We start from the raw sequence: 15,228 nt of genomic DNA on the forward strand, positions 1-15,228 counted from the left end.
TAGGTCATGCCACGTGAGCCTCTGTAACCAGATGTCTTTTTAGTTTCGTGAAAAGAATTCCTCCCTCCTCTGTCTCCATTTTTTTTTTTAAGCCACCTTGAACTGAGTGTCACTATTACCTAGGATCTTCCATGAAATCTACAGGGAAGGAACAAGCAGGCCTGGGGTCCACAGAGAGTGGGGAACGATGAGTCAAGAAAAAGATTTCACCCAAAATAAATATTTATTTTAACAAAATGCTACAGCAAATAAGCCACGGGAGTAGAAATGCCACAGGATTTAAATCATACAAAAAGTACCAAGTGCAAATATTGAAAAGTATAATGGCATTTAACAGTGCTCAACAGTGGAAATTATAACCTCTAGGTTTTTTTCTAAGAAGCCACAAAATTACATTTGGCCTATAGTTTCCAGCTATGTCTGAGAGACCGTTATTCCCAAATATGGTAGGTCTTTCTCATAAAAAAGCAGACAGATATGTCAGAAGAGCTGGTCTTCCATTATGTTCTCCCCTCCCAACCACCTCTTGTTTAAAAAATTTAATGGGAAATTAGAAAAAAAAATAATAATAACAAGCCATTATTGCTCCAAGCTGGACCCCTGGATACAAGAGCTGAGTCTTTGGGGGTCAAATTGCCAGGCCCTAGAGGCCCAGGACTCCTCCGAGGTCAAGTCTGCCTCTCTGGGAAGGGGGTGAGGAGTCAGGGAGAGCTGCTGAGTCATCTCGATTCTCTGCTGGTGCTGCAGGTGAGATTCTCCATGTTGACAAGAGCAGCAAGTCTTCAAACTGGCAACAAACTCCCTAGATTGGCTGCGGAAGGATCCTAAAAATATGTGCTAAGGTGAGCGGATGTCTTGATGGGAGTGCCTGACTACTCAGCCCCTCTCCAAAGGGTTGGTATGACCCAGTGCCCTTTCACAAGCGCTTAGAAGCAGTGCCGGCTCCATTCAGAGATCATTTCTATTCGATTCCACTGTGGACTTCGTGGACAGGAGACTGTTGCCACTGGGGTTCTGTTGTGTCAGCAGTCTGGAAACGAGAGGAAATGGTTAGCTTTAGGGCCTCTGTCAAGAGCAATGCTGAGATTGTAACTAACTGGATATATATTATTCATTGTATTCTTTGCCGCCGCCCCCCCCCCCCCAAATAGCAGATAAGAGACAGAGAGGGAGAGAGAGAAAATAGAGTCCCCACAGCACTGCTTACCCGTGCTTTAGAAGTTTTCCCTTTGCACCGCGCTCCCACGGGGTGGCTAGGAACTACAAATCAAGCCCTCGTGCATGTTAAAGTTTCTACTGCATAAACCAAACCCAAGTGATTGGTTTTTATTTATTTTAAATAATGTAAGGGGCTCACTGGAACATGTCTCACACATGATAAAGCAGGCTCGCTATCTTGCTGGCTCCAGTGAATATTTTCAAAAGGCCGTTTTGTCGATTTTCATGAGTTCTTCTTCTAGCGTTTGCCCTTCTTCCGTAGCCAGTCAACAGCATCAGGTTGAGCCTGATGTAAAGTTTCGAGACCTCCTTTTCATGAGTAAGAGCATCTTACAGTTTTTTTTTCTCTTTGATTTTTTTTTTTTAAGTTGAGGAAGTGACTCAGCAGGTAGACACAGGGCCTCATGCACGAGGCCCAAGGTTTAGTCCCCAGTACTTTAAATGTCAGAGTGATGCTTGGGCTGTCTTTTTGCTCTCATGAAAATAATAAGTTTTTAAGATAAAATAAAAGGTGGAGGAGGTAGTATAGTGGTCATACCAAAAAAAAAAAAGTTTGAGGCTCCATCCAAAGTCCCAGTTTCAATTCTCCACAAGCACCACCACAAGCCAGAGCTGAGCAGTGCTCTGGTAAGAAAATAAATGGTATTGCACCAAAGTAAAAGACTCGTGGGGAGTGGGGGGGGGGGAGGGGGGGAGGGTCCAGGTCCTGGAACACGATGGCAGAGGAGGACCTAGTGAGGGTTGAATTGTTATGTGGAAAACTGAGAAATGTTACACATGTACAAACTACTGTATTTTACTGTTGACTGTAAACCACTAATCTCTCAATAAAGAAATAAAAAAAGAAAAAAAAATTGTAGTTGTGTTTCACTCTTAGTACCAAAACCCCATTTGCATCACAGAATACAGGGAATAATGTATAATATACTCAAGTGTGAGACTCGCTCTCAGGGTGGTGGATCTTGCACTCCCATGAGGAGTCCAGACTGACCAAGGCAATAACATTCATGGTTCCTATGCTGAGGACCCTGCTGTTGCCCCACTTCATCTTGCAGAAAAATACATTCATTTGAACTCTTGTGATGGAACGGACATCTTTTTAAAGGAAGGCATAAAAGCTACCCCACGGAGTTGTTAAGACAAGGTGAGTTCTTGTGCGTGTGTATGTGGTGGACAATGGCAGCAAGGGTTTTGTTTGAAGCTGTTTAGAGATTCCCCTGTCTGCCAGTAACAACTGTGCTTCTAGACACAGGCCTACAGTGTTATCTGTGAAAGTCTCCTCTCCCTCCCCACTGTAGCAAAGGTTAAAGCGCTGCTCTGACAAAGGATTTACCTGGGAGAAAACCAGTAGTTGATGAGGCTCGAAACCACCACGTAGGACACTATGATGATGCCTGCCAGGCACAGTGACACGAAGCCCAGGCCACAGAGGACACAGAGCAGGGAGAGGCCGCCCACAGAGATGACCAGTCCTAGGGGAGATGGTGGTTAGGAGGCTGCCAGGCCACAGTACTGAGAACACTAGACTTGCAGCTGGGGAAATTGTTCAAGTGACAGGATATCAGACATTTATGCCTGAGGTTCCTGGTTCACCTTCTGGAATTGCATGTGCCGGACCATCACTCTGGTTTCTCTCTCTCCTCCTCTTCATGTGAAACTCTCCTTCACACACACACATACACACACACACACACACACACACACACACCACTATATGTTTTGCATATTATACAAATATTAAAAAATAAACCTTAACGTAAATGACAGAATATTTTTGTTGCTACAATTACATGGCTTACTGTCATGTTTGATGGACTGCAGCAATTTTCTGTCTACCCAACACACTTTCCTGGACTATTTATTTATTTTTCCTCAGAACAAAATTCCTCTTTCCAATGCAGAGCTTGTGACATGTACACAACTCTTCTCCTTGTTTCAGTAAAGGACAAGTAGCCTGGTAGAAGCTGATGGCTGGATAGAACACTTCAGGAGCAAAGGCAGGAGGGGGTTCCCAGTACTTAGCGCATCTGGTTGAGCACACACATTACTATGTGCAAGGACCCGGGTTCAAATCCCTGTTCCTCACTTGCGGGGGATAGCATCATGAGCAGGGAAGCAGTGCCACAAGTCTCTCTCTCTCTCACGGCTCCTGGCACGTAACAGGTGCTCAGTGATTAGATGCAGGATGAGTCGGCCTCTCCATTTTATAAGAGTCAGCCATGTGTCATCTCCCCAGACAATAACTTGGATCCACCTGCATCAGATTTCAGGCTCAGGGGAAAAAAACAAAACAAAACAAACTAGGATAGCCACAGGCCCTTGAAATATAACTAAAATATGCCTACTATCTATCTACAAAATGGAGACCCTACCCCCACCCCAACTCTTCATCTGCACTACCCCAGCCTTCAGGTTCATGATTAGTCAACAATTTGTTTGGCTTTGTATGTTAACTCGCTTTTCAGCCACCAGGTTCCAGATGCTAGTAGGATGCCAACCAGACTTCCCTGGACAGACAACCCCACCAATGTGTCCTGGAGCCCCGCTTCCCCAGAGCCCCGCCCCACTAGGGAAAGAGAAAGACAGGCTGGGAGTATGGATCGATGCCCATGTTCAACGGGGAAGCAATTACGGAAGCCAGACCTTCCACCTTCTGCATCCCACAATGACCTTGGGTCCATACTCCCAGAGGGTTAAAGAACAGGAAAGCTATCAGAGGAGGGGATGGGATACGGAGTTCTGGTGGTGGGAATTGTGTGGAGTTGGACCCCTCTTATCCTATGGTTTAGTCAATGTTTTCTTTTTATAAATAAATTAATTAATTAATAATCGTCATCTACCACAGAGGCAAAACCTTGTGTAACGTACTTTACAGAACTATAAATCATCAACCCTCTGAGATGATATTATTATATACCCACTTTATTATGAGGAAGGCAAGGCTTCAAGAGGGTTAAGTCACTTGTCCCAAATCACACTAGCGGAGGTAGAAGCCTAACACAGACTGTAGAGTTTGTGTTTTAACTTCTCTGATAAGCTGCCGTGGTCGATGTGACCGACAAGAGCAGGAGTCTCTGGTAAAATATTGTTCTCTCAACTGAGTCATTTTTGAGGTGTGTGTGTGTGTGTGTGTGTGTGTGTGAATGACTGAGCAGGATACCTTCCAGTAATATGACTCCCACAAAAGCAGCCAGGGAGGTGAGCACCACGAGGAGCAGGAAGAAGCCTACAGGAATGGCTGACACAATCACAAATACCAGCAAGGTGAGGGTCAGGAAGGGGTGCCTGTCCAGGTACTGACCCACTGGAGACTTCATGAAGGCAATCACCTGCGACAAAGGACAAAGAGTCAGATGTGCTAAGGGGGCCAGGTCATGGAGCACCTGGTTGAGCATGCGCTGTACCACGTGCAAGATCCCAGGTTCAAATCCCCGATCCCCATCTGTGGGAGAAAACATCATTAGCATGGAAACAGTGCTGCAGGTGCCTCTCTGGTTCTCTCTCTTTCCCCTTTCAATTTCTCTCTGTCCTTAAAAAAAAAAAAAAAAGGAGTCGGTAGTGAAGGGTGGATCTGAATCCCAGGCTGACAGACCTGCCTGACAGCAGGAAGTAGAAGCTGGACTTGTGAGGTTGGAAGGCTCAGCAGTAGCCAATCCAACCCCAAGCCTCTCAAGACATGATACACCCAACAACACGACCAGCTGTGGAGAGGTGGCCGATGTGAGATTCCTACCCCCCCCCCCCACTCCCTCAAGTCTCCGGAAAGGAGCAAAAACATCATCTTCACATCTCTGAGGGTTCACACATGTCCTCTCGACAGTCACGCCCACTATGTGTGCACTGATGTGAGGTCCACAGAATGGGCTCTACAGTTGAGGCTTCCCTACAGAGGTGACACAGCCACAGAGAGGCTAATTCCTAGCTGCATCATCTGAAGACTTATAAAAAAATATTTTTTCTTTTAGTTTGTTTGAAGTGCAGGTAACCCAGGAAGTGGCACAGTAGATAAAGCATTAGATTCTCAAGCAGAAGGTCCTAAGTTTGAGGGGCCAGGCTGGTTAAGCACACACATTACAGTGTGCAAAGACCCAGGTTCAATCACCTGGTCCCCACTCGCAGGGGGAAAGCTTCACGAGTGGTAAAGCAGGGCTGCAGGTGTCTCTCTGTTTCTTTCCCACTCTACCTCCCCTGCCCCTCAATTTCGCTCTATCTATCCAGTAATAAACAAGTAAATAAACAGAAGGTCCTAAGTTTGATCCCCATCATTACATATTCCAGAGTGATGTGTGGGGTTTCTCTCCTTCCTCTCCTCTTCCATTAACAAAAACAAATTCTTTCTTTTTTGAATGCAGAACGTCAGCTCCAATAAGGCAGCTCACCTGAGAAGGAGCCCACTTTTGCATGTACAAAGAGTATGCTGGAACTGGTGAGCATTTCCTGGCCTCTAAAGCTGTTTCTACTTTATTATTTATTTATTTATTTTTAATATATATATTTTAAAGACTTTATTTATTTATTAATGAGAAAGGTAGGAGGGGAGAGAAAGAACCAGACATCACTCTGGCACATGTGCTGCCAGGGATCCAACTCAGGACTCCATGCTTGAAAGTCCAAAGCCTTATCACTGTGCCACCTCCTGGACCACTGTTTCTACTTTAAATGTCAACTGCTTATAGCAGCTCCCAGCTCACTAGGAGAAAAAAAATGCTCTCATGTCATCAACCTGGAGATCTCGCCAGGCCATAGCTGATGGCCAGCACAAACTTATGTTAATAAGTAACCCCTAGGAGGCTGGGTGATAGCAAAAGGACTGGCGCAAGGACCCTGGTTCGAGCTCCTGGCTCCCCACTTGTAGGGGAGTCGCCTCACAAGTGGTGAGCAGGTCTGTAGGTGTCTAGCTCTCTTTCCCCCTCTGTCTTCCCCTCCTCTCTGTTTCTTTCTGTCCTATCCAACAAGGACAACAACAACAACAACAACAATGGAAAAAAAAGATGGCTTCCAGAAGCAGTGGATTCATGGTGCAGGCATCAAGCCCCAGTGTTAACCGTGGAGACAAAAAAAAAAAAGCAGCCCCTCCCCTCCTTCACCAGGCAGAGAGAGGGCTTTTGATCTGCTTGGCAGAAGAGAGCAGCTTTAAAGCAGCCCCACCAGGATGGGCTGCCCCCCTCTTAGGTCTCTCTCTCCCCTCAGTGCCAGCATGGCAGTTTCTGTTCCATTAAAAGGCTCCATCCAGGGGGTCGGGCAGTAGTGCAGTGGGTTAAGCGCATGTGGTGCAAAGCGCAAGGACCGGCGGAGGGATCCCAGTTCAAGCCCCCGGCTCCCCACCCGCCGGGGAGTCGCTTCACAGGCGGTGAAGCAGGTCTGCAGGTGTCTATCTTTCCCTCCCCCTCTCTGTCTTCCCTTCCTCTCTCCATTTCTCTCTGTCCTATCCAACAACAATGATATCAATAACAACGATAATAATAACCACAACAATGGTAAAACCACCAGAGTAACAAAGGGGAAAAAATGGCCTCCAGGAGCAGTGGATTCGTGGTGCAGGCACCGAGCCCCAGCGTCAACCCTGGAGGCAAAAAAAAAAAAAAAAAAGTCTCCATCCAGCCTTCCAGAACTTTCCCCATCAAAAACTAGTTCTTTGGGAAAACACTAGATGCATCAAAAGGTGATCCGCATTCCGTATACGCACAGCAGCACTATTTACAACAGTCAAAACATGGAATCCATCTAAACGTCCATTCACACACAACTGAATGGATAAGCTGTGGAATATAAACCAACAGGACATGGCTTGGCTGTTTTTAAGATGGGACTGTGCCTTTGGGGATACAATGGGAGATAGCAAGATGGTTATGCAAAGACTTTCATGCCTGAGGCTCTGAGGTCCCAAGTTCAACCTCCAGCATCACCATAAACCACAGCTGAGCAGTGCTTGGGGAGGTGTGTGTGTGTGGGGGCGGGTAGGTGGAAACAAACAAACAAAAAAAGACATTCAAATGCTCAGACACCATTTTAAGATGGACACAAGTAAGTCCAACAGAACATAAATGAAAAGGTAAAGTGGTCTGAAAGGTATCTAGCCCAAATCTAGTCTGGTTGTGGGGCTGGAGGGGGGCCCCAAATATTGAGAGCAGCTGTTGACCTGAGGCCAATTGTTCCTTGTTCCATGTGGATATTTCCACCTGTGCCCACCCTGTGATAACTACAGAAAGATGAGACGAGAAGTGATCGGAGTCGCAGACTCTCCCCTTGCTTGGAAGGGTGTCGGCGGCCCAAGCTTAAGCTTGATAATAAAGGCTCTTGCTATTGCATGTGATTCTGGTCTTCCTTGCGTGAGATCGGGACTCGAACTTCTGGGCATAACATGGTGAACACAAATAAGGATCTAAGATGAAGCCATAGTTCACATGCTTTAAAAATGCCTCCCTCTGAAGGTGGATGAGAATATATTAAATAGGACATGGTCAAAAGCCTGGTGCTTTGTTTGGCATACGGTAAATGCTCATGTTAATCAGTATACATTCAATCCTTATCATTCGTGAATTCCATATTTGTGGATTTACTTATTTATTTATTCAAGAGAAACCAGAGCACCACTCAGTCACGCTATGTGGTGCTGAGGATCAAACCCAGGATCCAAGGGCTTCAAGCACCTCAGACTTCATCTCTTCCACCTCCTTGGTCTCTCAGATTCACTAAAATTTACTAGTACCCTAAGATGAAAGCACAGTGATTTCCCAGACAATGCACACAGCAGCAAAACATTTCAGCATGTGTTCCCAGCCAAAGGCAAACCAGGCTACACCCCGCCTTCTTGTTTCAGCTCTTTTCAGAGTTTATTTAGTGCCACCTTTTTACACACTTCTGGCTTTTGTTGGCGATTCCATCATTTCATGTGGCATCCATGTGCAGAAGTACTTTCTAGCCTTCTGAAGTGTGATCAAAAGCCTTATAGAGGGAGTTGGGAGGTAGCGCAGTGGGTTAAGCACACGTGGTGTGAAGCGCAAGGACCGGCATAAGGATGCCGGTACAAGTCCCCAGCTCCCCACTTGCAAGGGGGTCACTTCACAAGCGGTAAAGAAGGTCTGCAGGTGCCTATCTTTCTCTCCCCCTCCTCTCTCCATTTATCTCTGTCCTATCCAACAATGGCATCAATAACTCTACAACAACAATGATAAACAACAAGGGCAACAAAAGGGAAAATAAATAAAAATTTTAAAAAAGCCTTATAGAGAAAATACATACGTGAGATTAAGTTTCACTCAGGCACCAGTTAAAGTGCTGTTGGCCTAGAATTCAATGTTAATCAATAATATTCATTAAACAAGGTGTCTCTAAACAGAAATATATATGAAACAGTTACATACTGACTAGCTGATGAAAGTGTTCTGAGCAGTAGTTTGCCAGAATAAGCCTGTATTTTGCATAGAACAGTAGTTCAGTATTTTTTTTTTTGATAGGACAGAGAAATCAAGAGAGGAGGGTAAGACAGACAGATACCTGCAAATCTGCTTCACCACCTGTGAAGTGACCCCCTTGCAGGTGGGGAGCTGGGGGCTTGAACCAGGATATGTGTGCTGGTTCCTGCACTTCGCGCCATGTGCGTTTAACCCACTGTGCTACAGCCTGACTCCCACGGTTCAGTATTTTTTTTTTTCTTCCAGGGTTATCATTGGGGCTTGGTGCCTGCACTACAAATCCACTGCTCCTGGTGGCCATTTTTTCCATTTTTACTGGGTAGGCCAGAGAGAAATTGAGCGGGGGGGTGGGGGGGAGGATATCATGAGGGAGAGAGAGAGAAAGAGACACCTGCAGACCTGCTTCACCGCTTGTGAAGTTGACCCCCCGTGCCAAGTGGGGAACTGGGGGCTCAAACCAGGATTCTTGCGCTTGGAACTATGTGCACTTAAACTGGTATGCCACTGCCGCTGCCACACACACACACACACACACACAGCCCCTTCAGTATTTAAGTCACGCTAGTGGTGACTTTGTAGAACACAGCTAACATGACTACTGAATACATCCAACATAGCTAGACATCAGGCCCTTTCTTACTGTGCTGACTTTTACTAACAGAAGTCTTAACCTCCTGACTATAATAAAGCTGTTGTCACTGGAACAGATTTGCACAAGATAACTGGCAAGCAAGCCAATTAAAAAACAGCTTGATAAGTCCACAGAGTGCCATGGCACTCTGGGATGAATCCAGAAAAGATCTCTAGAGTAAGTTTTCCTAGACCACAAAGTGGTATCTCCTCAAACAGACCCTAGGAGAACTGTGCTGTACAATACTGAAATATACACAAAGCAGTCCGTTTGGTTGCAAATGCATCTGTATTTCTAAGGGTATATTGCATACTGAAAAGCCTAGGGAGACATACAACCAAATGTTAATATTATCTCTGAGAGCTATATATTTCCCCCTGAAAAATATGGTGGCCACATATAATAAAGCAATGAAGATAAAAATCACAAGAAAGTGGAAAATATGATCTCAAGTTCCAACACCACTAAACGGCCATAGAGCAAGTAAAAAAATAGCTTGTTCCAGCTGAAATGTATCATAAATATACAGGAAGCACTGTATTTCAAAGATATAATACAAACAATTAAAATCTCAGTAACTTTTTTTCATTAGTTGTCTTCATGCTGAGTATATGGCTTAGGTATATGAAATAAAATCATCATTAAAATTTATCCTACCTGGGTTTTACTTTTTTAAATGTGGCATCTAGTAAAACTTCAAATTATAAAGTTAACATCTTATTTCTACTGGACAATGTATTTCTAGAGGAATACTGGATTCATATCTTTTTTTAAAAAAAAAATTTTCCCTTTTGTTGCCCATCATTGTTGTTGTGTTGTTATTGTTATTGCTGTCGTTGTTGTTGGATAGGGCAGAGAGAAATGGAGAGATGAGAGGGAAGACAGAGTGGGAGAGAAAGATAGACACCTGCAAACCTGCCTCACCACCTGTGAAGCGACTCCCCTGCAGGTGGGAAGCCAGGGGCTCGAACCGGGATCCTTACGCTGGTCCTTGCGCTTAGCACCATGTGCGCTTAACCTGCTGCACCACCGCCTGGCTCCCTGGACTCATATCTTAAGGTAGGCTTTGGCTGTTCCTTTTCAGAGTAACAGATACACCAAAATTAGAAAGAAAACTTAAGAAAGACTGGTTTTGAAAGAATCAACTGAAAGCTGTCTGTTTACATTCAGCTGAAGTGCTGCATCTGCTGCTAGGACAGCCATGTGTGATAAAGTGGGGAATGTTTACACAAGAAATTTCCTTTTAGTGAAGGTGGTTTCCGTGTCTCTTTTCTCCCCCCCGCCCCCTTACTGTTGGGAATATGGACATGATAGCTGATGAATCTGAGGTCAGAACTTTAGACATGGGAGGATAGTAAGTCAGGAAGATTCCTGGTCTACCTCCAAATTTCTTCTCCTTTTGAGAAAACGGCTTTCAGTGGTGTTTATGCTAGAGTAGTAATGAGATTCTTCCCATTATTTGTACTGGTTGGAAACTGACCTTTGAGTTACCCTGGACGGACTCTATCAGCAAAGACACCTTCCTCTGCAGTTCCTGCAAGTCTCTAGCTGTACTGGGGTACTCTTTTGCCATCCTGAAATTCACTTCACTCTCTTCAGGGTTTAATTCTCCGACCGATACACTCTGTCACGTAGAGCACAGTGGAATCTCTCATGCCACTCTGGTCTCTTGCTGTCACTGGAGAAAACAAAAAGCATCTTAAACCATTTGTGGCCATTTAATTCATGAAGAGCAGCTACTATCCTCCTCCTCCCCTCCCTTCCTTCTTACTCATCACCACTATTTTCTCTGGGGCTTTGGGTCTGCATGATTCCACCACTATATATACCTTTCTCTCTCTCTTTCTTTCATTGTTAGGGGGATGGCAGGTGGAGAGAGGAGAAACACCACAGCACTGCCCCACAGCTAGTGAAACTCCCCCACGTAGGTCCCTCAGTACCACGGCTGGGTTCTCAAAGCCCAGTCCTTATGCCCAATAAACTGTGCTCTCTTGGGTGAACCATCTCCAAGCCCCAAGAAGAGCAGACAGAGGGTAATCTGGTAGTACATATCAAAATTCCAAACTGCACACATTCTTATATTTATTTTTAATTATTTTACCAGAGCACTGTTCAGCTCTGGCTTATGGTGGTGAGGGGAACTGAACCTGAGACTTTACAGCCTCAGGCATGAGAGTCTTTTTGCATAACCATTAAGCGATTTACCCTCTGTCCCACACATCTTGATCTAATTATTATTTTCCAAAAATCTGAATGAAATAAAAAAAGTATTAATATAGCCCTACGACATTCTTGACCCAATCAGTTGTGTTAAAAATTATCAAAAGGGGAGTCGGGGGGTAGGGCAGCAGGTTAAGCGCATGTGGCGTAAAGGTTTGAGCCCCCCCCACCTGCAGGGGAGTCACTTCACAGGTGGTGAAGCAGGTCTGCAGATGTCTGTCTTTCTCTCCTCTTCTCTGTCTTCCCCTCCTCTCTCCATTTCTCTCTGTCCTAACTAAATAAATAAAAATGATTTTAAAAAATTATCAAAAGGATGTGTATATCACATTTCTATTCATAATATATAACAGCAAAATACTGGAAAGAGGCTAACATGCCCATTAGCATGACATTAGTTAGAAAACTGGTTAAATAATGATACATCCATACAATGTGGTATTGTACAGTTATTATAATGAATAATATGATTATTTACTGACATGAGTGTTTATAAGAAAAAGATAAAATAGGGAGTCGGGCGGTAGTGCAGTGGGTTAAGTGCACGTGGTGCAAAGCGCAACGACTGTGTAAGGATCCCGGTTCGAGCCCCAAAAGGTAATAAATAAAATAAAAAAATATATATATAAAAGAAAAAGATAAAATATTCCATATTATTATACATAGACACACAATGCATATTTATATGTATATATCCTATCATAAAAGACCTAGAAGGACATTAGCCAAAATGTTAGGGTTATCTGAGAGCTGATGTTTATATTTTTAACTTGACATAATGCTGACAATAGATAAGAAAGCAAACTAACAAATCAACAAAAAACACACACCCCAGAACATACTAATGAAAATCCTACTGCCTTTTTTCACCCCCAGAAAGCCCTTCCCAAACAATGGTGACCTGGCCAACTTCTTTATTTGCTACCTGCACAAAACAAGTTGACTTCCAATTACATTGTGCCATAAATCATTCTTTACTTCTGTGTGCAAGTTTCTAAGAGATGGCCCTCAAAAACAACAACAACAAAAATCACATTTAGGATAGAGACAGAAACCGAGTTGCTAGGGGGGAAGTAGACGGAAGGAGAGAGAGACACCAGGAAACCTGCTTTACTTCACTATTCATGAAGCTCCCCCCACTGCAAGTGGGGCCCAAGGGCTTGAACCCACTGGAGCATATGCCTCACCAACCAGCCTCTCATGCACTTTTTTTTTTTGTTTAATGAATGCATGTTATTAAACTAGAATCTATTCTTTTTTTTTTCCCCAGGGTTATTGCTGGGGCTCAGTGCCTGCACTACAAATCCACTGGAGGCCACTTTTCCCCTTTTGTTGCCCTAGTTGTTTATCGTTGTTGTGATTATCATATCATTATTGCTGTCTTTGTTGTTGGGTAGGACAGAGAGACATGGAGAGAGGAGGGGAGAGAAAGATAGACACCTGCAGACCTGCTTCACAGCTTGTGAAGCGAACCCCCCCTCCCCCCGCAGTTGGGGAGCCAGAGGCTCAAACCAGGATCCTTACCCTGCTCCTTGAGCTTCGTGCCATGTGCGCTTAACCCGCTGCGCTACCGCCCGGCCCCCTAGAATCTATTCTTTAATACTTCTTAAACTTTCATAAAAAGATTCTCTCCCTTTCTCTCTTTTTCTGGTGATACCAGGCCTCACATTCATGATTCCACTGCTTCCAGGCCAACTGTTCCATTCTTTTAATTTCAAATACAGAAAGAGAGGGAGACAGAAAGACAGAGATCACAACACTGGAGCTTCCCCTGGTGTTGTGGTACTCCTACGTGGTGCCAGGGTTTGAATCCTGCACATATGGCAAGGCATGTGCCCTCCAGGTGAGTTATCCCCCAGCCCCTATAAACATGGCATTCTTATATTCCCCAGGGCAGCAAGGACAGGGCTGAGCCTAAGAGCAATCTTTTCCACTTCTTCCTTGCAACCAAACTCCTGACCTATACAAATGCCTAAGAGAATCTGTCACGGTAGACAAAAATAACAGTCTTGTAGTTATTTACCATATTGAATATCCCACAGGGCATTTATGTCAACTACAGAGGGGCAACATGAACTCCTGTCTAGAGTCTAGCATGAAAAGTTAAGTACATTGTAGTCCGTGCGGCTAAAGACCCTCTCTTCCAAGCCCATTTGTAAAGTTGGAAGCTCTTTAGTCAAGGGACAACTAAACCCTTCTGGGACCTCTTCCAGTCACTGAAGCTGCAGCTGACCCAGAACTTGGGAGCTGGGCTGCAGGCACAGACAGGCCCAGGCCTCAGGGAGGACCTGGGTGGCCCAAAGGTCACACGGACTGGTTTGGGGAGTCCATGTGGGGCACTCTCCGTGGTTAAGTGCACACCCACCTGGGGACCAACCCCTGGCAGAGGCTGAATCCCCTGGCTGAGTCCCTGGAAGAGTAAGGTTTCCACCCGCTCAACTCCCACGCGGCCCAGCTTCCCTCCTCCGGGCCCCTTCCCCACCCTCCAGCCCCTTGCTCCCCCTTGCCCCCCCCCCCAACCTCCAGGCCAAATGGCTGCCACCTCAACGTTGCTGCTGCAGAACCCGGTGCAACATCCGTTAGGGGAAGGAAACTGCGGGGTCTCGGGGGAGGGGTCTCGAATTTGGCCCTCCTCCTCTTTTGATTCCAAGTCTGCATCTTGGGGGGGGGGTGTCTCAAATTTGTAGATCCAAGGGGAGGAGGGAGAAGGAGTATACAGGTGGGCAGGGCACCCGAGAGGCTGGGTCGAGTGCCCTTGTCAATCACTGCGGTGGTGGTGGTGGAATCCACTCTTGATACGTGGAGCTCCCCTCTCCCGGGGTGGGGGGTCTTCCGTCTAGAGGAGGATGGGGACGAGGAGGGCACCCATTTTCGTCAGTCAAGGGGCATTGGACACTCCTCAACCGGTCTCCCCAGAAAAGGAAAGTGTGGGAAGTGACTGGCTACCCTCTTTTTACCTAATCTGGTGGCTGGCGTGGAGGGGTGCGCGCTCCCAGCCAGCAGAAACATCCCTGAACCCCTAAATTGCGGTCAGAGAGCTACAGGCTTGCAGCCATGACGAACTCAACGCACCATCCCCACGCTCCTCTACCAAAGCCTCTCGAGGCCAGGGAGCAGCCTGGACCCGCAGGGCCTCACCTGGTCCTGGCGATCGTGCCCCTGCGGGCCCAGAGAAGAGGAGGACTTGGGAGGAACTAGAGTCAGGGGCGCGGACGAGGTTTGCTTCCTCCGTACAGCGAGCTCACCGCCTACCGCCCACCTCGATCAAGACCACGCCCCCCAATAGAGGCTCCGCCTCAAGTATGACCACGCCCACAGGGAACCGCTCCGCCCTCAACGTGCCTCCGAGTGCGGCTCTTCTCCGCCTACACGTTAGCCCCGCCCACGCGCCTGACCCCACCCACACATTTGCTCCTCCCACTGTCCCGAGTGTTTTGCCTGGCTGGCCCCGCCCTACTCCTGGCCCCGCCCCTTATATAAGCCCTCCCCCGCCTCGTCTTCCGGCCCACAGCCCGTGTCCCGCCTCCACCCGAAAGTTCTCGCAAAGTCAGTCAGCCGGCCACGCGGTGGATTCTATGGCGCGCGCTCCGGGCCTCAGCTTTTTGTAGCCACCCGGGCAGCCCGGGGAGGTGTACAGACCAGGAAAACCGAGCTCAGGAAATCTGTTGGCGGGAAGCGAGAGAGCTCAGCGCAGGGACTCTCTGAGCTTCTCTGCAGCTCAGTGAGGGCTGGGCCTTCGCAGCAAAG

The 15,228-nt window shown here is 46.4% G+C and overlaps 1 protein-coding gene across 3 annotated transcripts; it reads right to left on the reverse strand.

Moving 5' to 3' along the window:
* Nucleotides 1-204: 204 nt before the first annotated feature.
* LDAF1 (lipid droplet assembly factor 1) lies at nt 205-14,755 on the reverse strand. 3 transcript variants are annotated; one of them, XM_007516595.3, is made up of 5 exons: nt 14,620-14,755; nt 10,745-10,942; nt 4,379-4,547; nt 2,552-2,690; nt 205-1,030 (listed from the first exon to the last, which is right to left on the reverse strand). In XM_007516595.3, exons 2-5 carry the CDS (start codon nt 10,835-10,837, stop codon nt 949-951), a joined length of 483 nt encoding a protein of 160 aa, XP_007516657.1. In that variant the 5' UTR covers nt 10,838-10,942; nt 14,620-14,755; the 3' UTR covers nt 205-948. The 3 variants fall into 3 exon arrangements, with proteins under 3 accessions (XP_007516657.1, XP_060028829.1, XP_060028830.1); XM_060172846.1 differs by lacking the exon at nt 14,620-14,755 and adding an exon at nt 13,859-13,882; XM_060172847.1 differs by lacking the exon at nt 2,552-2,690.
* Between the last annotated feature and the right edge of the window lie 473 nt (nt 14,756-15,228).

The sequence above is a fragment of the Erinaceus europaeus genome, chromosome 15 (assembly GCF_950295315.1).
Source record: "Erinaceus europaeus chromosome 15, mEriEur2.1, whole genome shotgun sequence".
Lineage (NCBI taxonomy): Eukaryota > Metazoa > Chordata > Mammalia > Eulipotyphla > Erinaceidae > Erinaceus > Erinaceus europaeus.